The sequence below is a fragment of the Podarcis muralis genome, chromosome 3, assembly GCF_964188315.1.
Source record: "Podarcis muralis chromosome 3, rPodMur119.hap1.1, whole genome shotgun sequence".
In the NCBI taxonomy this organism is placed as follows: Eukaryota; Metazoa; Chordata; class Lepidosauria; order Squamata; family Lacertidae; genus Podarcis; species Podarcis muralis.
In genome coordinates, this window is record NC_135657.1 from 67,617,133 (window position 1) to 67,641,031 (window position 23,899).

Here is a 23,899-nt window from a genome sequence, read left to right on the forward strand (position 1 = left end):
TTTCCCAGGCGCAATATTTTTCCCACCCGAGGGCAAAGCCTCATAAGGCTACACTAGCAGTACTTCTCCAGATGATCAAAGTTGTGATTTGCTTTTAACAAGGAATGCAAGACTAGGAAGTTCAGTATATTCAATGCCTTAACTCACAACATACATTTCTTTCCTTTTAATAGACTTCCACAGGAAAGTGATTACAGCAATTTTACTTGCATGACATGGTTTGGAATGGAAAAAAACACTGAGAAGATTAGCAGAAGTATATTTTCCAAAATGGCTGCTAGCCATCGTTCTGCAGCATCTATTTCATAAACTCACATCCATATACTGGAAAATTGTTTACACAGACGTGTGTCAACCTGGTCCTAATGTCTATCTACTTTTTTTTCATTGCAAACCATGTCTTCCAAGTGGAAATTGCCTATGGCAATTATAAAGACAGGACTGATTGTGTTAATATATGATGCTTTGAAGCCATTACTGAAAAAAGATTAAGAAATACCTAATAATGTGTTTTGTGAATAACAAATATGAAATGACACACATGTTCATTGATACATACTATTTGTATGTACCTTGCATGACAGATACTTGTAAGCGGCTAAAAAAATTCCTTGTACACTCCCCCATCTTGTCTTGGTCTATATCCTTCAAACTTAAAGCTGAGCCTGAGGTGAAGACTGGATTGGAAAGAAGTATGATATAAGCAGAACTGACTGTGACACCTAAAGCACTTTTACAGACCTCTTTTAAACTATCTGAGCAAGTACTACATAAAAGTAACAGTTCAGAGACCTATTTTCTTTGACCAAAGGTTTTAAAACAAACAAAAAGCCATGCATATATGCAAAACATTCAGAATCCCTGACTGGAAGGCAAAAGTGCTGAAAATGAACTACGCAAATTTGCCGTCTTACCTGCTACCCCTACATTCCTTTCCCCCCCTGAAATATCAGTATATTTTATTTGAACTCCAGAGCTTTGGAGCTTCCAGAATACTTTGGATGGAGAAAATAACACAGATCTTTGGTATAACATATGCTATGGAATTGGACAAATTGCTACATTAATTTTGTTGAAGAAATTGTACTTTTTAAAGAAGATGTGAAGAAGGGTGATATAGAAAGTACTGAGGGAACATTTTATGTCTATTGTTAAGAGGGAGATACCATAGGGAAGATTGGCTGTATGAGAAGGATAAAGTAACCTGTTCTGTACACTCCTGTATATTACTAGTTCCAGGCTGTGTAAAGTTGATTATTTCTGTATACACCCCCTTCATTGTTGGGAAGAATATAGCAGTTTTGTTTGTAAATCTGAGATTCAAGGGTGGGGGAGTGATTAACATGATAAATCAGGGGTTATTCATTGGTTTTTTTAAATGTAACTGAATCCACCTCTTGAAATTTTCCTTCAAGCAGAATAGCTCAACTTTGTTAGCATCTTGTACTTGGATATCACTGTTAACAATACCTAGTCTTTTTTAGATTTCATATTGAAGAGCTAGTACATAAATTTATTTACTGTGTATGGTGTATGGTTATTTACTGTGTATGGTGTATGGTGACATTAAATTTTTCTGGTGCTGCGCTATTTTGGTTTCTTTAAACTGAAAGGTAATTATTTTCAACAACAGTTAAAACAATGGACTGGCTTGCACAACATGCTAAGAAAACTTTGCTCCTCCCTAGGTTTTTTTCCTGCCATACTCTAATTATGTCATCCTCTGTAGCTTGTGGTTAGTGAAGAGATAGCTTAAGCATCAGTTCAGGTTTGGATAACATTCTAAATCTAAGCCAAACTCTGGCTTAGAGAAGTAGCAAAAGGTGGAGCAAAGAGACTGCAAACTCCTCTTTAGGAGCCACAGAGTCTCACTAAGCCAAAGTTTGTGTTAGTGTGATTTGCCAACCATGCCTTATGACTGAGGGCTCTGATTGCTAAAAAAAGAAAAGAAAAACATCAAATGTTGTGCAGGTTAAGATTTCTTCTTGACTAAAAGATTTAAAAAGGAAAATTTTAATTTTAGTTGATTATGTGGGAAATATTTTATGAGTAGATATGAATAGGTATTACAGATAACACTTGTACATGCATTTCTATGTGTTAGAAAAGGAAGTATTTTAATAACTACACTAAAGCATTGGTAATGCAAGTGTATAATTTTTGTATTGGCTAAGAGGAATGGATGGCACACCCTGCAGCTACAGAATATGTGTTACATGACATTTTGAAAAAATAAGATCTAACACAATGCATACTTTGAAAAGGCACAGGGAATCAAAAAATTCTTTTGTTCAATAGCTTGTTGTATCAAAGGTTAAATAGAGTGAGCTCTGTGGTTGTTTGTCATTTCATTTATTATTTCAGTAGCTGCAAAAATTTTCATGTAGGGTTGTAATCTTTTTATCAAGAATGTAGCATTCTCTGTGGATTTGAATTGCAAATGACTGAAAATAGTGGAAATGAAAATACAACTGCATCTGTTCTATATCACAAGTTAACCTAGATACCAGAGTGTGTTGTAGGTCTCTCTCTCTCTCTCTCTCTCTCTCTCTCTCTCTCTCTGTGTGTGTGTGTGTGTGTGTTACACAAAGTATGGAGCCTCTGTACCACATAATGAAGTCATGTTCTAGCTGCGATTTTATTGCTCTCTGAGCACAAGAATCCTGCATGAATAGTACTGTATTCAGTATTACCAGTGCTAAATGCCTCAAATCTCTGTATAAAGGAGCTAGATTCCCAAGCGATTCCTGTATTCAGGCTGTTGGGGCTTGGACCTACATGAAGGTCTATCCAAAGCTAGGCTACAAGAGCTGTGGAATACCATGGTACATGGTGTACTCTTGACAAGGCTATGGTACTCCAGTACTAACGCAACACAATTTTAAATTTTTAAAGAAGATTTAATTGCATTGTTTATAGTATTGACATATTTGCCACCCTGCAATTGTATTGTTTATAGTATTGACATATTTGCCACCCTTCTTCTTTGGAGGAAAGGCAGGATTTGTTATTGGCATCTGTCTGTGTCAAGAGACAATGGAGTGTGCCTCTGGGGGTGAAGTCAAATTGCTGGAGAATCACAGCACCTGCTGTTGCTGCAGAGACTGGTAACTTGTAACTGCTGCCTCCCACATTGTTTTTGCCTGGGCAGTGTGTATGGAGCTCCTGGGCTGACCAGATGACAAAATCCTTCTCTTTGCCTCACTGATATGGACCAAAGGAAAGCAGACCAAAACTTTAGCTTGGCTGCAGGAGTTGCTGGAACGAGGCATACAAGATACTGTACCATTCAACCATCTTAGGGACTCCATTCTGGATTGTCTCCTTAGTCCTTAGTCTTTTCTTCCCCGGAAGATGTCATGCAAAGCAGCAGATAAAATGCCAGATAGAAATTTAATAAATAAAAAGTAGCACTATGGTAAATATTTTGGTATGCTGTTGAGGCATAGCTGCATGTACACTTCAGCATCTTACCCTATGGTTGGTATCAGTGCTATTTTTCTAGAAAAAGAGGTGCCAGAACTCACCATGAGCACCTCTCATTCTCTTAGCACGGCAATAGCGCCCGCCTGAGAGGTGGCTGAACTGAGTTCCGTTGAGTTCTGGCTGAAAAAAATCCTAGTTGGTATGATCTAGCAGTTACAGTGGTACCTCGGGTTACATACGCTTCAGGTTACAGACTCCGCTAACCCAGAAATAGTACCTCGGGTTAAGAACTTTGCTTCAGGATAAGAACAGAAATTGTGCTCTGGCGGCACGGCAGCACCGGGAGGCCCCATTAGCTAAAGTGGTGCTTCAGGTTAAGAACAGTTTCAGGTTAAGAACAGACCTCCAGAACGAATTAAGTTCTTAACCCGAGGTACCACTGTATAGGCAGGACAACACATAGGATTTAGTCAGGATGAAAAGAGCATCATGTTGATGAGATTGCTAGCAGCAGATAATGGCCCGTCTACAGTTGATCATGCAAGAATATGCCATCTGCTCTGGAGTAAAAATTGTTTTTCTGCCAAACAAGGCGGGAGAGAGTCCTAAGGCTTTTGACTGCAATAAATGTTCAGACATCTAAACCAGTTTGTATAGACTCATCCCAAGGCATATGACAGTCTAAATCTAAAGTAGTGTGATTTGTAAATGTAAATTTCTTTTATAGGTTGTGAACTCTTTGGGCAGAAGTAGTAGCATTTGGGGAAACTTATGTTGCTCTGAGCCCCTGGGATAGAGTGGGATATGAATCCAATAAAAGAGTAGATAACCTTTGCTAGTAGTTTCTAATGTTGCACATAGTAATTCTACCTAAAGTCATGTGAGTTTATGTGCAAAATATGAATTTATACAAATAATGTTAAGCTACTGTGAAATGAACAGGACAGCTTAAAACCAATTAAAATATAGTACAAGTACTGTGCTATGTCTGTGTCTAGATTCATGTGTGAATTTTTAGCCTGCCTAGTGCAACCCCTCCCAATGTTGTTCACAAAATTAAAACCGTTTAGAAGTATTAAATGCATTATAATTATATACACTACCAACATTTCCCTCCTTTGTTTAAACTTTACATACTACTTTTCATCTTACACCTTAGCATTGAAATCTTCATGACATTGGTCAGCCATGAATCTGACGATCATTGTACCGGTCAGCCATGTGAAATTGGAGGATTGGTACCTCTGATGTATATATTTGGTCACTCATTTCCCTTAAGTCTAAAGTCTCTAAGGTTAATGCCTCAAAGGATGGGTAGCAAGGCAAAGCAGTACCTGTTCAAGTTTCACCCAGCTTAAAGTATATTGGTAAGGAGTTGGACTGTGGACTACTTCCGGGCCCAGTTCTGAAAGCTAGGAACTTGAAGCCACTGGCTCATTGGCTCCCTTCCCACACTTGGGAAGGCACAGTGTAGGCTTAGCAAGGAAAGGCTGTGAGTCAGGTTTTTCAAAAATTAACAGCTGCATTATTTAAATAAATATGCCAGTGCTTCTGAAATAAACCAGGGATTTCATGAAGGAAGGGCATTGAGGAGCACAGCCTCCGATAAGAAATGTCTTCCATTTTATTACTCTCTATTTTTTATTTTTTTTGTAATGGCTAGACTACTCAAGGTTGTTAAATTATACAGTGCATGCTTTTATCGTTCCTTTTTGTTAGGGTTGAGAGAAAAAAATACTTGGAGTATTTTCTTTCCTGCAGGGCTAATGTGTAAGAACTGAAGTGAGGTGGAAAAAAGTTGCCTATCAGAAATGAAATTGTTCTTAATATCTCTTTGGGGGAGGCTTGCATCATGAGTGGCCCAGCTGCGTTTGTGTTTCTTACCATATCAAAGCAATCTTTGTCTATGTTAAAAGTCTGATATACAGAGTAGATCACAAACTGAACAATTTTTCCATTCTTGTCTAGTGCAATCTTTGCACTGTTCTTACTCCTTTTTGTCCAACACAATGCATTTTTTAAACTACTGTACAGGCAATTTGCCACTTATGTGGGGGTTATGTTCTGGGCCCCTGCACACGTAAGTGAAACTGTGTAAAGTGGGGAGCACCCTTTAAATACTCTCTCTTTCGCTTTTTCTTCAATCTAATCTGAAAATACTGTGTTCAAAAATATCAACAACTAGAATTAAAGCTCTGGGAGCTGGCAGTAGGCTGTAGGACGAATGGAAAAGCAGTGTCAGTAGCTGCTGCTGCTGATGCTGCTACTGCTGCTGTGCTACCCCTCACATCAGCTGTTAGGGAGGCTAAGCAGCATAAACAAAGCCCTTTTGCACCTCCAGTCTCTTCAGGGCTCTCCATCTTTCTTTTGGACTCCAGTTGAACACAGACCTATTGGACGCAAATCAGACATGATGTTGAATACCTCATTTTCAAATATGCCAGTTAAAAAAATAGGTATGTAAGGGCTATTTTTATTAGGAACCTAGCATAGGGCTGCCATTACTGGGATTTCAAAGGCAGCATTGATGTTCATGGGGAATTTCCAAAATGTGGTACTTTGTCCTGAATCATAGGAAGTCAATTGAAAAATTGTGGTATTTTCACATTTTTGTAAAAAAAAAGCTTAATAACTTTTGGGGGTTTCTAATAAAAAGCTGAGTAACACCATTTGGTACAAACCTTCCACTTCTGCTATGGTCTTGACCAAGACCTCTCTCCTGCCAAAATCTACAAGTTGCAGGAAGAAAGCCTCGTTGGTACCCTCACATACCTTTAAACACACACACACACAGTTGCAAATGATGTATGTACGGTTGCATTTTAGTTTCATCCAAAATTGCCTTTTAGATGAATATTAGAAACAGGACTGGCTACAAATCAACACAAAACCAGGCTTGGGTGGCCATAGTTGATTTACTGAAGCCCACTGAAATTGGTGTGTTTAAGCATATTTAAGTGTTGTCATGGATTGTGCCAATCAGTGGGACCAGCTAGTAAACCCTGAGCCATTTTCAGGTGGATCTCAGTGCCACGTGCTGTTGAGTGTCTCTTACTTGCCTTCTCTGCTCCTTAGCTGTGTTTGGCAAACGTTTTGGTTTGACTCATGTTAGCACCAGCAGCTCCTTGCATGCTAGATAGAGGTGGCTAGGATGCAAAAGAAGTTTGTTGGTTAAAGAGGGACAAGGCCTCTGAGGAAAAATGTCCAGGGGTCATGTTTAAGAAATCTAGAAAGAGGGGGGAAGAAAGAACCATGGGGTGGTTTTTTTTTGGGGGGGGGGGAATTAGGCACGAATTGAGTGTGAATGGAGATATTTCAGAAGATGTGTAAAAAATAATTTCAGGGACATGCAGAGGTGGGGAGAGGAAAAAAGAAAAAGTATTGGCCACTTAGAAGCCCTAGACTGGGAAACAGTAAATTATGCCTAAAATGGGGAGACTGTCCTAATATCTCCAGAGCAAATGTCTGGACTCAGCATATGGAAATCTGACCTATGTAAATCTTTGCTACAAGGGAAAAGCTGTGGTAAAGAATTTAGCATTTTTCAAAGATAGATTGAATTTTTCAAAGATAGATTGCGCCCCAGATTAGATGACTCCAAAGGATTCTGGCCAGCCTTGAGAAGCTGTGCTCAGAGTCCCCATCACTCCCTTTCCAAAAGGGGTCTCTAGGAAGGTCTCTCTGCTTGATATTAAGGGACAAGTAGGCACAGAGGAAGAGAGATGCTCCATATATGTATATTTTAGCTAAACAAAGATATATAATGAAATTTGTAAATGTAACTGATAGGTATTGTTTAGTTTCAAAGCGTTTTGCTAGCATTCCTGCTTACCTTTATCACAAAAAGAAGTCAAGCCTTTTTTGCTTTTGCTAACTTAATGTACTTATTCTTTAATATTAATGTATTCTTTGTACTTGCTGTCATTTTAATAGCACGATAAAACATCACTTTTAATGACATGTGGCTTTCAGTACCATGCCACAAAGTGTCCTGTCAGATTATTTTGAAATTCTTTTTTCTGAGTAATGAAGTAATCTTTTATATGTGTATTTGTGCAGGTAATATATGCTTTGAACACAAAGAATGATGAACATGAGGCTGCTATTCAAGCCCTCAAAGATGCTCATGAAGAAGAAATCCAACAAATTATTGCAGAAACCAGAGAAAAGATTCTGCAGTATAAGAGTAAAGTTTCTGAGGAAATGGATCTCAAAAGAAAAATCCAGGTTTTAGAAGAGTCATTGGAAGATCATAAAAAGATGAAGCATCAAGCTTTAACTGAGTTTGAAGCATATAAAGACAGAGTTGAGGATATGCAACTTTGTGCAGAAGCTCAGCATGTTCAGCGTGTAGTAACTATGTCACGGGAAGTAGAAGAAATTAGAAAGAAGTTTGAGGAGAGGTTGCGGAGTTTTATACAATTACAAGTGCAGTTGGAAAAGGATAAACGTTCAGCTCTTGAAGAACTAAGAGCTGCACATAGACTTGAGGTCCAGGAACTTGTAAAGACCCATCAGAACCAGAATGCTACTTTAAATAAGGGACAGGAAAAGTTAGAAGAATTACACAGGCGGGATGTGGAAGAACTGAATGCCAAAGTTGAAGAGCTAAGAGTGGAAAGAAAAAAGCTAATTGAGGACTATGAAGGTAAACTCAGCAAAGCTCAATCTTTCTATGAGCATGAACTTGATACTATGAAAAGGTCGCAGCTATTTACAGCTGAAAGCCTGAAGACCTGCAAAGAGAAGGAAATAGAACTAAGAAAGGAGTTTCAAAGCCAAGAATCTGTTTTACGAAAAAACCTGGGAAAGCTTAAGACTGAATTGCAGATGGTACAGGATGAAGCAGGTGGTCTACGAGAAAAATGTCAGAAACTTCAAGTAGCACTCAACACAGCAGAAAACAATGTGCAGGTGAGATGAGTATTGTTACATTATTTGTTTAGAACAAAAGTAATGTAACCTGTAAGAAGTAATGATGGTTCACCATTTGTATGTTGATTATGAAGTTTCAAGTCTTTGTCACTACCACTTGGCTATTTCACATCTTTCCTATATACATGATAAATGACTTATTGCATACTGGATCTCAAAAACTCAGTTGCTGGGCTTTTCCTCAGCACAAAGTGGTTACACGTAGTGAAAAGCATTACAATGCTTCTGTGTATAGTTAAGGGATAGAGTGTTTTACTGGGTGTTCCATATATTGAATATGCAAGGAAATAATTTATGTGTGCATGAATTTTAGCTAACAGTTTCTTTCTACACAAAAGTAGTTTCTTTGTCAAACAAACAAACAAACAAACAAACAAACAAACAAACAGATAAAACGTTTTGAAGTGGCCTTTAGTTTCTTATCTGAGTCAGATGGGGAATGTCAAACTCTGGTTGATTTTGTCCCTTACTATATGGAAACTAATATTGACTCTGCTGCTTTTGGTATTTAGGTTGTAAAAGTTGTGCAAAGATAGTTGTTTATTAAAAAAAACCTACTTTGTTAATTTACTTACACACAAGTTTAGTTGAAATAAATGAAAAAGATGTGAAGCTAATTGATGACACGGTTGTATCCAAAACATATAAATAATTTTGAGTTACTTGCTTGTGAGGTTTTAAGCTGTTATCGTCAGCTTCTTTCATATGTTGTACCAGATGCTTCCTTACCAAACAGCTTGAGATCCAGACACCTTCAGAGCAAGGTTCATGTCCCCATGCTGAAATTGGCAGGTGCCCTCTCAGTGTGAAAGGTGAGGACATTCAATATGAGTCTCTGTAGTGCCTTGTGGGGTGCTGTTCACTTGGGCACTGCTATTTCCCTTGCAAGTTGTCTGAGAAGTAGTACTGCCCAAACCAAAAGCAGTGCATGGAACATATCTGCATATTAGCCTTCATAATGGCCCTAAATGCAGAAGCCTCTTGGGAATCCCTCAACCTAGCACTCAAGAGTGATGCACTACTGCTATTTTAAAAGTTTCACACAACTGTTTTGGCATGGGTAACTCTACTTTCACATCAGATTGCTTGGGAAGTTGCATAACCCATGCAAAAAAGCCCCATGAAAGCTTCTATTTCTGAGTTAGCTGCACTTCCAACACTCCCCACCTTAAATAGAGAATTTCCTCACGTGCCCTTCTGTTAACATTCAGTCATGTACTGCTTCTCTCTCTCATGCTGAGATGGAGACAGGTTGAAGCAAACAGCAGGATGACTCCTACTAAAGGAGCACCAGTTGGCCATTCCTGATATAAAGGATCCAGTCATTCTATTTTCTGCTTTACCATATTGATGGTTTTTGAGGATGGCTATTCCTTCCTCCTGCCTTTGGGACTTTAGATTGCTGAAGGGCCTGTTGCTGTGCTAGCTGCAGAAACACATTGCCTTCCTCACCTTACAGTAGATTTAGAGGGTGAAACATTTAAATATGGCATTTGTTCAAGTTTATATCCAAAACTATGATACAGTTTTTCCAGGTGAAACTACAGTAGATTTTCTTCTAACAGTGAAAGCAAATGACAATATGAAGTAATTAACAGTTAAAATTGGTGGCTTTGATCCAGGGACCCCTTGGGCAAGCAGATGGCACTTATATTGATGCAACAAATTTGGGTTTGTATCCAAAGCAGTGCCAGTGGAGTTCTGCTGATGTTTCTCCTCCTCCTCCCCATGCTCCCCAAATCTTCTCTGGAGAGTCTCCTAATCCTCCAAAGCTGATTTTAAGGTTGGGAAGTGCAGGGGAGAAGAGGAATAAAAAGTTCTGTTCAACCTGCACACATCTCTTGCACTGCTGGAATGGGAGCACTGGATACCACCCCACCAATTTCCCAGCCTCAGCTTGAAGCCACCAGCTTCACTTTGGACACCATTTTAGGGGGTCCCCTGACCCAGGACTTTTTTTTCAGCTTGAACTCACCGGAACTCCGTTCCAGCACCTCACAGGTAGGCGCCATTGCCATGGTAAGAGAACAAAAGGGAGCGGGTGGCACTGTGGTCTAAACCGCTGAGCCACTTGGGCTTGCTGATCGGAAGGTCAGTGGTTCAAATCCGTGCAACAGAGTGAGCTCTCATTGCTCTGCCCCAGCTATTGGCAACCTAGCAGTTCAAAAGCACAACAGTGCAAGTAGATAAATAGGTACTGCTGCTGCAGGAAGGTAAACAGTGTTTCTGTGCACTCTGGTTTCCATCACAGTGTTCCATTGCACCAGAAATAGTTTAGTCATGCTGGCCACATGACCCAGAAAGCTGTCTGTGGACAAACTGGCTCCCTTGGTCCAAAGCAAGATGAGCACCGCAACCCCATAGTTGTCTTTGACTAGACTTAACTGTCCAGGGGTCCTTTACCTTTACCTTTTATAAGAGCATTGCCCTTACCCAAAGGAGTGGCTTTTAGATGCTACATAGGGGGCTGCAATGGAGTGAACTCAGAAAATATCTTTTGATCCTCTGCATCCTAGTTACATACAGTGGTACCTTGCAAGACGAATGCCTCGCAAGACAAAAAACTCGCTAGACGAAAGGGTTTTTTGTTTTTTGAGCTGCTTCGCAAGACGATTTTCCCTATGGGCTTGCTTCGCAGGACGGAAACGTCTTGCAAGTTTCTTTCCTTTTTCTTAACACCGTTAATACAGTTGCGACTTGACTTTGAGGAGCAACTCATAGCACGCGGTGGTAGCCTTTTTTGAGGTTTTTAAAGACTTTGGTGATTTTTGAAGCTTTTCCAAAACTTTCCCGACACCGTGCTTCGCAAGACGAAAAAAACCGCAAGACGAAAAAACTCGCGGAATGAATTAATTTCGTCTTGCGAGGCACCACTGTATTATGCAAAAACATTGTTTAGTGCTGTGTGTGTGAACTTGCAGTCACATGCTCCCTCTCCTCCATGGTAAAAGGTTGTTACCCTTCTACTGGGTTCTCCATTGTTTTGAACAGATGAGCACATAAACTAAACATGCATGCCAAAAGAGTTACTCTCCTGGGATGGGATGGTTACAGTGGTACCCTGGTTTACAAACTTAATCCGTTCCGGAAGTCTGTTCTTAAACCAAAGCATTCTTAAACCAAGGTGTGCTTTCCCATAGCCGCAGGGGACTCAATTTACAAATGGAACAAACTCAACAGGAAGCGAAACATGTTCTGCTTCCAAGGCAAAGTTCACAAACCAAAACACCTACTTGCGGGTTTGCAGCGTTCTTAATCCAAGTTGTTCATAAACTAAGCTGTTCTTAAACCAAGGTACCACTGTATTTTTAAGTGTAACTAAGAAGCGGATAGGGGGAGGGGAGTTATTGTTTTGTTTTAGTTTTGTTCTTGTTTTTATTATGAATGTTGTGTTTTTATCTTGTGAACCACTCTGAGATCTATGCATGAAGGGTGGTATGTAAATTTACCATAGTGAGTAATATTAATAATAAACTTTTTTGCAATTTAACCTATTTTGTATCCAATAATGGATTATGAGACTTTGGTGGATTTTGCTGTTTGTGACTAAAAGTTACTAAAATCTCTTCTATCCTTACCTCAAAACTTAAATTTGTATTCTAGCTTTCTTCTTTTCATTTTATGTAGGCTGCCTCACTGAAATCTCACTTCTGTGGTGTAGTCATGAACTCTAATAGTTCTTGAACATCTTTTTCTAATTAGTTATCACTTGACAGTTCTTAGCCAATTCTCCTGCTTTTATTCCGCATGGGACTAAATGCATGTGTTTTAAATGTTGATTTACTTACCTCCCCCAGCCCCAAAGACTAAGAAATGGTTCTTCTTGCCATTCTTCCTGCAAATTTGATATATATTGTGCTAAATAATGCAGTCATTAATATTTAGTACAATGGCATTTTCAGTCTTCTGTCTCTGTGCACTTTAAGCACTTATCAATTTTCTATGACTGTCATCTAACATAGCTTTAAGGCTTGAAAAAGGGATAAAAATTATATATTGAGCATGCATAATACATAACACTGATTTGCAATCAGTCACACATAGCTTAGTCATGCCTTTTTCCTTGTAAGCTGCTTTTTAAGTTGGCATATTCTCTTTAATAAAGTTCATTTTTGTAATGGGAACTTAATATGTTGTTCTAATTAAATTGCATTTTTTTCTGGCAGGGCAGAATGCCAACATGTCTATACTATTACTGGAACATTTATTCTGACTTATCTGAATGGCCATACAATTTAAAAATGCACCACCTGAGTTGTGCTTGATGGGTACTTAGAACACAGCCTTCCTGATGGTGGAAGCCTGTCTGGTCCCTTCTTTCCATTCAGAAAAATGTCTTCTATTTTTCATATTATCTTATTATCAACATGATTGTTTGTCATGTTGCTGTTTTAGTATTTTTGTTTGCTTCCGTGTGTGTGTGTGTGTGTGTGTGTGTGTGTTGTTTTCATCATGGAGTGTGAGGCCTGTGGGCCTGTACACTCACCCAGCCACATCAAATGTAAAAGGAAAGGATTACATTTAACATTGTATTGTTTTCTGCGTTGATTGGGGTAGATCTAAATGTACCTTCTGCCGAAGTCAGTTTGGTATAGTGGTCAGAATGCCAGAGTAGGGTCTGGGAGACCAGGGTTCAAAGACCCACTCAACAATGAAGCTCACTTGGGCCAGTTGCTAACGCTCAGCCTAACCCACATCACAGGGTCATTGTGAGCATAAAATGGGGAGGAGGAGAACTGTGTACACAACCTTGAGTTTGGAGGAAAGAAGGTGGGATATAAGTGCAATAAATAAATACATATCTTCCCATGGAGGGGCTGTTTTATACCTTGTTGTAAAGTGCTGTTCCAGAAAAGTGAAACTAACTCATATTCTTCCATTTGTGCAAGAGCTATTGCAATATTTTGGAGAAACGGAAGCATGAGAACTGTTGTAGAATATCTGTTAGAGTACTTTGTGAACTCTTGAACAAGCTTTTGCAGAACGGTACTATTAGCTGTTTCTCCTTCTAGTCATGGTTCTTAGATCTAATCCGTTTTGTGGAAAGAATGCACTCACTGTTCACCAAATAATTTTCTGTTAACAGTGCTATTACTTTGAACGGTGTCCCATAAAATGTACACATTTTATTAGAACAGCTGCAAATGTTTGCCGGTGGGTGGGGAATTAATTATTAGACACATTGGTACATCAGGCTTGTATGCAAGAGGCTCACAGACTTTTGTGACTAAAGCACTGCAAGAATGTCCAAGCAAGAAAGTTGCTAGCAGTCTTTGTTTTATAAATTGGTAAATTTCATTCATAGCTGTCCCATTTAAAAAACATTACTTTGTCCTTTTAATATGGTTTTCTCTTCTCTTAGGCTCTTCAAAAACAGTTGGATGATGTCAAAGATGAGGAAATGTCATTGTTAAGCAAACACAAAGAGGTTGAAAGTGAACTAGCAGCTGCTAGAGAACGTTTACAGCAACAGGCCACAGATCTAGTACTAAAAGCCAGTATGTGTGCATGTTTTTATGTGCTTTGTATGTAATCTACCTTAAGTATATATTCAGAATGTTTTTGTTCAGTAGTTTAATGCAAAAAGCATGTTTTATACAAAGCTTTTATAACCTTTAAAGTGCAGGCGGATTAATTGAAAAGCTTATAGTATAACTCTTTTGTTATTGCTAGACTTTTCTTATATCAAGAGTGGCGGGAATGTAGCAGCCCAGGCCAGGCAGTTTCTCACTTCTCCCACCAACCCGCACGTCACTACAAGAAGTAGGTAGGGCTGCCCAGCTGTCAGTCCCCTGATATCATTATGACATTGGGTGACAACTTCAGATAAGTTATCCATCAGCACAAATCAGCTTATTGGCACTGTCAAGGAGTGCTGCTTACCAAGGAACAATTGGGAGCACACTTAAAGTTCCCAGTTCTTTGCAGCTTTTACCTGCCCCATACCTGGTGTCACATATTATGTCTGGTGTACAGCAGATATGTGTGGTTTGGGGGAAATGGCCTCATGCGTCTAATTTGGCCTGCAGGCCAGAGCTTCCTTACTCTGCTGTCTTAAATTTTGAACTTTCTAGCATATATGTGAAATATAGTGGGGGGAAATCACTGTTAAAGTCTTGACTATATAATGCAAACATACATACTGAGAGACTCCAAAACACTGAGTGTGATGTATTGTATTCTCTATTAATTAACTTTTATCATTTCCAAAGGGGTACCTCTTGCAGCAAAAGCAACTGAATCTTGTAACGTTTTGAAAACTTACACATTTATTATGGCATAATCTTTCATGGATTGCCTTGCTGGTTTTTGGCTTGTTACTGTTTTACAATTTGAAGGCTGGTCCACACATTAGAACTCTTTTCTCCCCGCCCAGCGCAGAAATACAGTTGGCTTGAGGCACACAATTGAGTGAAAAGGTGCAACCAAGAGTTGTTACCGGCTTGATGGTATTGTGTCATGGGCCAGATCCAGCCCAGATGCTGGCAGTTTCACTCCTGTTGCTGATTGTTCCCTACCTCGCTAAAATAGTAACAAAATCTGTTTCAGAAATTTTATTCAATACAGTAATAATTTTGGGCATAACCTTCTGTGAGCCCAGCACTTCTATTGATGCTCTTATTGAGTGTAGCATGTTCAGGATCCTAGAAAAAAGAAGAATTAGTGGATTTCTCTATTCAAGATATAGAAAAGCTTTATAATCATGGGAACTGCTGGGTATGCTGCAGTTCACTCACTACAACATTTGCCAGGGCTGCAAGTGTTAGGGAGTGGAAAAGTTCAGTGGACTTTTAGGGTGATTTCCTCTTACTTTAGCAGTTCAAGAGTTGTGTCAATGAGTTAACTATAAAATGAGTTAACTATGAATGTTCTATGACAGAATTACTCTTCAAAAGACATTGTGGTTTCACTTGTGGCCCAAAGATTTATTTGGACAACATACATAATGAGGCAGGATTTTGTATAAGAGCAGTGTGGCATTAAATAATAAAATTGTTATATGATCAGTATGTCTGACAGTGAAGTTCTATACAAGTTTTCTTAGAAATAAGTCATTCTACATTCAGCTGGTCTTACATAGGAGTAAATGTATATAGCAGGGGTCAGCAAGGTTTATCTTGCCTGGGCCGGATCGGTCCCGCGGAGATCCCTCTGTGGGCCAGATCTCTTGCATGTGTGAGCACGCCTGCCTGCAATTTTTGGTGTCTGTCTGCGCAGACGCAATTTCTGGCGCCGCAGAAGCGAGGCCCCTTGCTGCACTGCACCAGATTAGCGCAGCGTGTGAGCGGGCAACTCGGTTCGGGGGCAGCTCGTGGGCTGGTCAAACGACCTCCACAGGCCACTTCCGGCCCATTGGCCTTAGGTTGGTAACCCCTGGTATATAGGATTGTGGTCTATATAACACTTATCTGCATTGGGGCAATCATATCAGCTTAATAAAGCTAGATATGAACAAGCCTTGTACCCATACATGCAGCTCCTTCCTTCCATCCTTCTCAGTGTGTTGCAATCGATCTTTGGAAATCTGTGGGAACCATAATTTCCAATTAACATCCAAACTGATAACCTTCTGGTTACCAGCTTTGGTAAGGACATTAAGCCGACTTCAAACCTTGGTTTTAGGATCCTGGCTTGTTCTGAACCTGGTAACTATATTTTCCCAGATCAGACATAATGGGAAACTTTCTGAATTACCACAACACAACACAACACCAAAAGGAACAGGGAAGCAGCAGTGCAGGTACAGAGCATGTGAACAAAAGACTCGTGCTTCTTAAACCAAGATAGGATAATCTAAACCCAGCCTATGGCCGATGCCATTCTAACACAATTGTGGTTGGATGTGTCTCTGATTCTAAATTCATACTTCTTATAGGTCATATTGGAATGCTTCAAGCAACACAAATGACCCAGGAAGTTACAATAAGGGATTTGGAATCAGAAAAATCTAGATTAAAGGAGAAACTGTCCCAGCTAGAAGATGAAAGAAATCTATTACAAAGCAAAACACAGAGCCTGGATGAAAGACAAAGGCAACAAATTCTTGCACTGGAGAAGGTAAAAGAAGTAATGCTTTTTCAAAAAGAACAACTTCCGATTCAACAGTCCTAAAGTGGAGGGCGGGAGCAGGAAATATTGTGGTGGAGGAGCCAATTCCTAAGTCCTACTGCTTTACGCTGGCCACAGAACACTGGGAATTTGAGGGAGGGGATATTTTCTGTACCCTCTCCCTCAGTTTATCCTTTTAAAAACATTTTCTATTAACACTAATGGGACAGGGAAACATGTCTGCTCCAAGGCCGACTTACCTCTTTGGTCTTTATGAGAGGGGTGTTGAGGCCTCACCCAGAATGCTTTATTTCTAGGCCCACTGTCCCTGAGACACTTCCAGTACTACAGCAAAGGTGGAGTTTTCAGCTGCCAAGAGAATATGGGTGGAGTCTTGTATGAGACAGAGAATGGTGGTAGAGTTGCAGAATTGAAGGTCATAGGCGGGGACAATGATTACGGTGGAAAAAATGGATGATGTCATGAGTTCAAGTTTGTTTGTTTGAATTAACAGAAAGTGAATGAAGCAAGGGAAACACAACGAGAATATTATGAGAAGGAGCTGATAAAACTGCAAGCCAGGCTGGAAGGGGAGGCTGCACAATTAAATGAGGCTCATTCTAAGACCTTGGAGGAGTTGGCATGGAAACATCATACTGCTCTTGAGGCAGCACATAGCACTGCTAACAAGGAGAAAAAGAAACTGCAAATGGTAAGAGAACTATAATGTGAGGACTGTTCTTAGTTTCTGTATGAAAAAGATTTTGAATTAAAAAATCTTAGTTCCAGATATTTTCCAGTAAAAGCAAGAGGAAGCATGTAGCAAATTTTTCAGCTACATAAATTATTTTAGGCAGAAGAGATTTCATATTAACATCTTATCTAAAAAATGGGCAGCATTTCTCTCCAATTTCTCATTGGCTAATAATAGGCAGGTAAGAAGATAAGAATTTGCTTTCTCAGTCTTTTACAACACTGTTTAGAGACTTCTAGGTCTCTTTTGTATCTCTTTCATTGATTGATATGACAGGTAAATTAGCAGAAAACAATAGAAAGGGCATGTAGAGTTAAAGATTAGGAATATTCAAAAACTTCTGAACATTCCCTTCTGAACACATTCTGCTAGTTGCAAATTATCAGATTCTTGTTCATATATAGTATATATATCTGGTCTACCCATTAGGAATCAGTTACTTGATTCAGTTTTGTATGTTATACAAACACTGGTGGGAGGGGAAGGGACATAGCTCTGTACTTTGCATGCAGAAGATCCAGGTTCACCTCCCAGCATTTCTAGGTAAGGCTAGGAGAGAGCCCTGCCTGATAACCTGGAGAGCCACTGCCAGTAATTGTTGACATTGTGGACCCCAGCCTGACTCAGTGCAGCTCCCTAGGTTACTTTGGGCTTACTTGTGTCTGTCCTTCTGACCACAGGTAAGTGTCAGTAAGGTTAGAATGTGTGCGTCATATACATCCATTCATTTCTTTGAATTACCACTATGAGCTGGTTTAAACTGTGATGTTCATGTAAGCTGCTTTGAGTGTTTATACACTTTAAAGAAAATAAGTATATAAAATGCATTTTGAGGTAATAGGTGAGGACCTATTGGGGGCAGTGTATACATGGAGGCAGCCTTCTGTGTGTATATCTCAGGCATAGGCAAACCTGGCCCTCCAGATATTTTGGGACTACAACTCCTATCATCCCTGACCACTGGTCCTGTTAGCTAGGGATGATGGGAGTTGTAGTCCCAAAACATTTGGAGGGCCAAGTTTGCCTATGCCTGGTATATCTCCATACTAGACCTAGAATAGGTAAAGGTAAAGGGACCCCTGAGCGTTAGGTCCAGTCGGGGACGACTCTGGGATTGCGGCGCTCATCTCGCTTTACTGGCCGAGGGAGCTGGCGTACAGCTTCCGGGTCATGTGGCCAGCATGACTTAAGCCACTTCTGGCGAACCAGAGCAGCGTACAGAAATGCCATTTACCTTCCTGCCGGAGCGGTACCTATTTATCTACTTGCACTTTGACGTGCTTTTGAACTGCTAGAATAGACCTAGAATACCATACAGTAAAGAGAAATGGCCAGGATTAACCTAACAATTGTCATCAGCAGAAACCCTGTGCATGGAATTCTGCTTGAGCAACAGAACATGCAGCCGCTGCAGGATTTAAAACCCTGTCCTCCGACCCATCAGCTGATGTCATCAGTGATGTCATCTAATGGGCAGGTGGATGTTGCTTTCAGGATATGGCCTCACAGGCCAAATTGTACTCTGTGATGGGCCAAGACCAACCCATGGGCTAGAGGCTGTCCACTCTTTCTTTAAAGGTTGCAAGAATAGTCTCAAATTCCCTTGTAGCAACTTTGCTAGTTTTTTTAATTATTTGTTTCCTAGCGAAGGATGTCCCATACTTTTTTTGAGAGATGGGGGCATGTACTTTTGGGAGTAATTGTTTTTGATTCATTGTTTTCAACAGGCCAGGTTAATATTAAACTGACAGTCCCAGTACTTTCATGAAAGCCCTCAGCTGACATCTTACATTTTTACATTTTTTATCCTTGTGTTTGTGTAGTTTCACTACAAAATAACATCTTGAAATTAAATATTTTTATTAGACTAGAAGTTTCTAAAACTCTCATCTATGGAATGGCATATTTGGCTCAAACCTTTGTTTGTTTAGAATTACCCTGATTTTGGACTTGTCCAGATGTTGTTACAAATTTACTAATATTCTGTCTCTTCTGCATGTTGGACTTATTAGAATGGGGAAAAGGAGAAACATTTCCAGCACTTTTATTAAATATTATTTGTGTCAACAGCAGGTCTCTCTGTTTGTCTTATAAGTAATACATAGACCAACCATGAGCATTAGAAAAACAGATGAATATGAGTCCTGCTTTAGTATGCAATGAACCTAAACAGGCATTTCTATTGTTTTTCGTTTTCTTAAGGAGTTGGAGCAGCACTTTGAAAAAGAGAAGATACATTTTGAAGACGAGAAGAATCAGCTTCGACAGCAGTTGGAAAACCTGAGGGAAGAACTGACAACCAAGTTGACTTCATCCAATCAGGAGGCAAGAATCAGCTTAGTCATATCAGCTAACTGTCATGTGCATTAGACCACTTTTAACCAATACTGATATTTTCTTTAGTCAGTGTTTTAGAGCTGTACGTTTAAGATTTTGCTTTTTTCTCTATTTTGCTTTTTAAATATATTTTTTAAAATATAGTTCTTATATTCATGACTTTTATGAATGGTGTAGAGAAAAGGAAGGTTGTTCTCTTCTCTGATAATGCTAGAATTTTCTGTCATGACTTGGTAATGACCACTAGACTGCTTTAATCACATTTATTAAGGATAGCTATATTAGTGGCAACAGCCATGGGTAGCTAAACATGAAATCTCCATATTCAAAGGCAGCATACACCTGAATATCAAATACTAGGGACAAACAGGGAGGAGAATGTCATCTCCATGCCCTACTTGTAAAAAGCCAGAGGCATCTGGTGGCCACTGTTGAAAACAGAATTTGCTACATTGACCTTGCTCAACTCCAGCAATAATTCTTAACTTCCCATGTACAGTAATTGTATTTCCCCCAATGTTTTTTTTTAAAAAATACAAATGCTTTGCTTAGTAGTTGCATATATACTTCAACCTTCTTCTAAAGAGCTCAGGTTAATTTACATAGATTCTCCTCATTTTACATTCAAAGTAACCCTACAATGTAGTATAGATTTAGATAGTTAGTGTCCTGAATATCCTAAGACCACCACTAAGTGGCTGTGGGGATTTGAACCTGGATTTCTTGGCCCAAGTTCAGTATCTTACCCATGACAGCAGCATTCCCCAATCTGGGACCCTCCAGTGTTGGACTCACAACTCCCACAAACCCCAACCAGCATGCCCAGTGGTAAGGGATGTTGGGAGTTGTAGTCAACAACAACTGAAGGTCAGCAGTTTGGGAATGTCTGCATTATAACTTCTTTTTTTATACAAACAAAGGCATTCATACAATATACCAGGGCGGAGAACCTGTTTCAGTCTGAGGACCATATTTCTTGTGAGCAACATTCTGTTAAATATTTCTTATTTGTAATTTCATTTGTACATTCGTTTTTAATATGCTATTTTGCAGTCCTGGAGAGGCTTTTTATTTTAAACAACTTGATAGAGATGGTGTATTGGTTGGTAACAGGAAAATCTAATGTTTATTGCATTCTTAAGATGCTCTTTTAAAAATACTGTTATTGAACTATTGATCCTTCTCATAAAAAATTAATTATATGCTCAGCTTCAGAGTTACAATCTAACATTTTTAAAATGTCAGCTTTACAGATAATAATGTCGCTTATAAGTTGTCACAGAAATGGTTCAGTATCCAGAAAAAGCCAATTAAGCCAATTTGTCATTTTAAAACTATTTCATTAAATTATTCATTATTTCATACAAACACTAATAAATAGCTTATAAATGGATTAGGGACTGCTGAGAATAAAAACTGCTTACTTATTGCTGCAATCCTCTACACATCTACTATAAATCCTATTTATTTAACTTGTGAGTAGACATTTATAAGATTCTGCTCTTAGCGTCTAAACTGTTGCAGAACAAAGTGGCCCCACATTTGCACTGAACAAGAAGGGAGTAAAATAGGATCCCATAGGTCACCAAAGGCAGGATCCCCAGGAGAATTTATTTATATATATATATTTAACAACATTTACATACAGTCATACCTCGGGTTACAGACGTTTCAGGTTCCTTTTTTTCAGGTTGTGGACTGCAAAAACCCGGAAGTACCGGAACGGGTTACTTCCAGGTTTCGGCGGTTGCGCATGTGCAGAAGTGCTAAAGCGCACTTTGCGCATGCGCAGAAGCACCGAATCGCAACCCATGCATGCGCAGATGAGGGTTTCGAACTCTGCAGGTTGTGAATGTGCATCCCACACGGATCACGTTCACAACCCGAGCGTCCACTGTATTGCTTTGCTGTGAATAAAACCTCTAAGGGAGAGGTGATGAATGTATGTCTAAGTATAGTCACTTGGGAGAAATCTTCCAGATGCTCACAATGATGCCAAGATCAAGGTCCAAGGACTTGTACATGCCTAGGGAGATTTTGTATTCCTTTGAATTGTAAATATCCAGTCTCAAAAGCAATTTCCAATGCTATGTGGTGTACTACTGTGAAATACAAAATCCAAAGCCATGTCGATCATGTAAGACCAAGTGCTCAATTCTTGGTCCAAATTATACATTTTATCAAAGGTTGCCAAAGAATCAAAAGGATGCTATTTCCCTTTTCAACATCTAGGCAGAGATTCTCAGTCACAGCTGCAATTTCAGTCATGCTGCATACCCAGGTAAAAAGCCAGGCAAGAAGGTTTATATGTAGCTGACAGTATCTGTGTATGTCTGAGTCTGCAGACTGTCCACCTATTCAACAACTTTTCTTAGAAAATAGAATCTGAAGTTGTAGTGGTGACTGGTGGACAGTCTGGTGGAGAAGTGAATATGCAAATGTATATATACAGAGTGGAAGGCAAATAACTGTAGATGAGTCATCTCTTTTCAAAGGGTGGTGTTGATTACTTGTGTAACAAACAATAATCCAGCTTTACCAAGCTAGTTTTCAAAATACAATGCGTAAAAGTTCAAGTTTAATTAAATTCCTCCTATGTTCAAGAACATTGATGAGTATATGAGGCCGCTGGATGAAGGGATACGGGTATATAGAGCTTCCAAGTCAGGCAAAATATGAGTAGTTCTGCTTCAGAAAGGGGCACGTTAGTTACTCATTCTCTAGGAGGAGATTGTGTACTAGGTTCACTATTGCTTTGAATACTCTTAAGGGAGACATGTACTTCATGGTTTATTGGTTTTTAAACTTGAAACCAAAGGATAATTTTTCCTTATTCACACTATTGATTTGCATTTTCCTCACATTCAGCCTCATTGATACTGTCAGTAGTTCTGAATCGAAAGCTTAATTTAGGGTGATTTTTATGCATAAGCAAACAAATACAAAAAAGAGAATATTAACCAAAATATGTATACTAGTCTATCTCATGCGGATATAATTGGAAGTAATCTGTATTGCATCTTCTTCATGCATTCCCAGTTGCAGGCAGCTGTTATATACCGTTAGTGTATATAACAAAGCTCCACTATGTAGTGTTAAAAATGTCTGAAGTTCTATTTGAGATAATCCTTGTAAAAGTAAAGTTATAAAAGAATTGCCTTCCACAAAATCCTGTTGCAGAAACCTTTAATAATAAGGTTGGCAGCTCCTGACTGGTATAATCCTTCAGCAAATGTTTCAAAATACAGGTATAGTCTCGTAAACTCAAGCTTGTCTCCTTACCAGATATTGATGGGGTGAAGGCCATGAGACTTCAAACAGCAAGTTGTGTGTGCTTGGATGCAGTGCTGTCTACATTCTTGCAGAATGCTGGTGTGCATAATGGATAAAGCTTCAGCATATAGGGGATATATCTTTGCAATTGCCAGGCATGTTTGAAATTACAGTAGCTCTTGGCAGCCCTCTCTTATCTATAATATTGTATTTTATAACCTGTTTTTTAAAAGTCTAAATCTAAGGAAATTGTGATACTTGTGTTTGTTTGAAATGTTTGGTGTATGTTTGTTTTTTAATAGTAGTGAATGGTAAAATTATGAGTGGGGTTGGCTCCACTCATATTTAAATAGGGGGAAATATGCACAAAAGTATGTCATGCTCATATTTAAATAGGGGGAAATATGCACAAAAGTATGTCATGCTCAGATAACTGTATACCGAATACTATACTATTCAGCATACACAAGTTCATAATCTGAAATTGTTAAACTATCAATACTTCTTTCTCTCCTTTTTGTAGATGGGTCGATTACAAGATCTAGTAAGAAAAAGTGAACAGGGCCTTGGTACTGCAGAAGGGCACATCTCCAATCTCCAGGAAACCCAGGAAATACTACAAAAAGAACTGGAGTTAACCAGGGCAAGACTGAGGGAGACCACTGATTCTCTGTATAATGTTCAGGTAACTGCAGGATACACCAGCTCCATCACTCTGATTCATGGCAACTGCTTTACACATCTGAAGCTCCCTCTCCTTACACACAGAGAGAAGCTTTCCTATTTACTCTAGTGTCTACTGTAACCCCATATATTTATCATCACTCAGATGTGCTACTGTCCTCTAAACTAGATGGGTTTAAAAGGAAATTTGACAAATTCATGGGGAATGAGTCTAGTCATTATGGCTCTAACCTCAGATTCAGAGCTGGCATGTCATTGAATGTCGGCTGCTGGAAGCAACAAGAGAAGACTGTATCCTTCATTTCCTACTCGTGAGCTTCTGAGAAGCATCCAGAGGACATCTGTGGAAAATAGGTTGCTGAACTAATAGACCATTGGTCTGATTCAGCAGGGCTCTTATGTTCTTATGCACGTATCAAGCTTCCTTTGCATGTACCTAAA

General features: G+C 39.3%; 1 protein-coding gene across 9 annotated transcripts in view; it reads left to right on the forward strand.

Annotated features, from left to right (window-relative positions):
- Positions 1 to 23,899, forward strand: part of FAM184A (family with sequence similarity 184 member A) — a 65,089-nt gene that overhangs the window by 13,224 nt on the left and 27,966 nt on the right. For all 9 annotated transcript variants that reach the window (XR_013392267.1, XM_077926047.1, XM_077926046.1 and 6 more), the window contains 6 exons: positions 7,486 to 8,340; positions 13,724 to 13,859; positions 16,238 to 16,419; positions 16,925 to 17,122; positions 19,367 to 19,489; positions 23,298 to 23,459. Coding sequence is in view for 8 of the 9 variants with exons in the window: in XM_077926047.1 (XP_077782173.1) it covers positions 7,486 to 8,340; positions 13,724 to 13,859; positions 16,238 to 16,419; positions 16,925 to 17,122; positions 19,367 to 19,489; positions 23,298 to 23,459 (1,656 nt within the window). In the remaining variant the exon portion in view is untranslated. The remainder of the gene's footprint in view (positions 1 to 7,485; positions 8,341 to 13,723; positions 13,860 to 16,237; positions 16,420 to 16,924; positions 17,123 to 19,366; positions 19,490 to 23,297; positions 23,460 to 23,899) is intronic.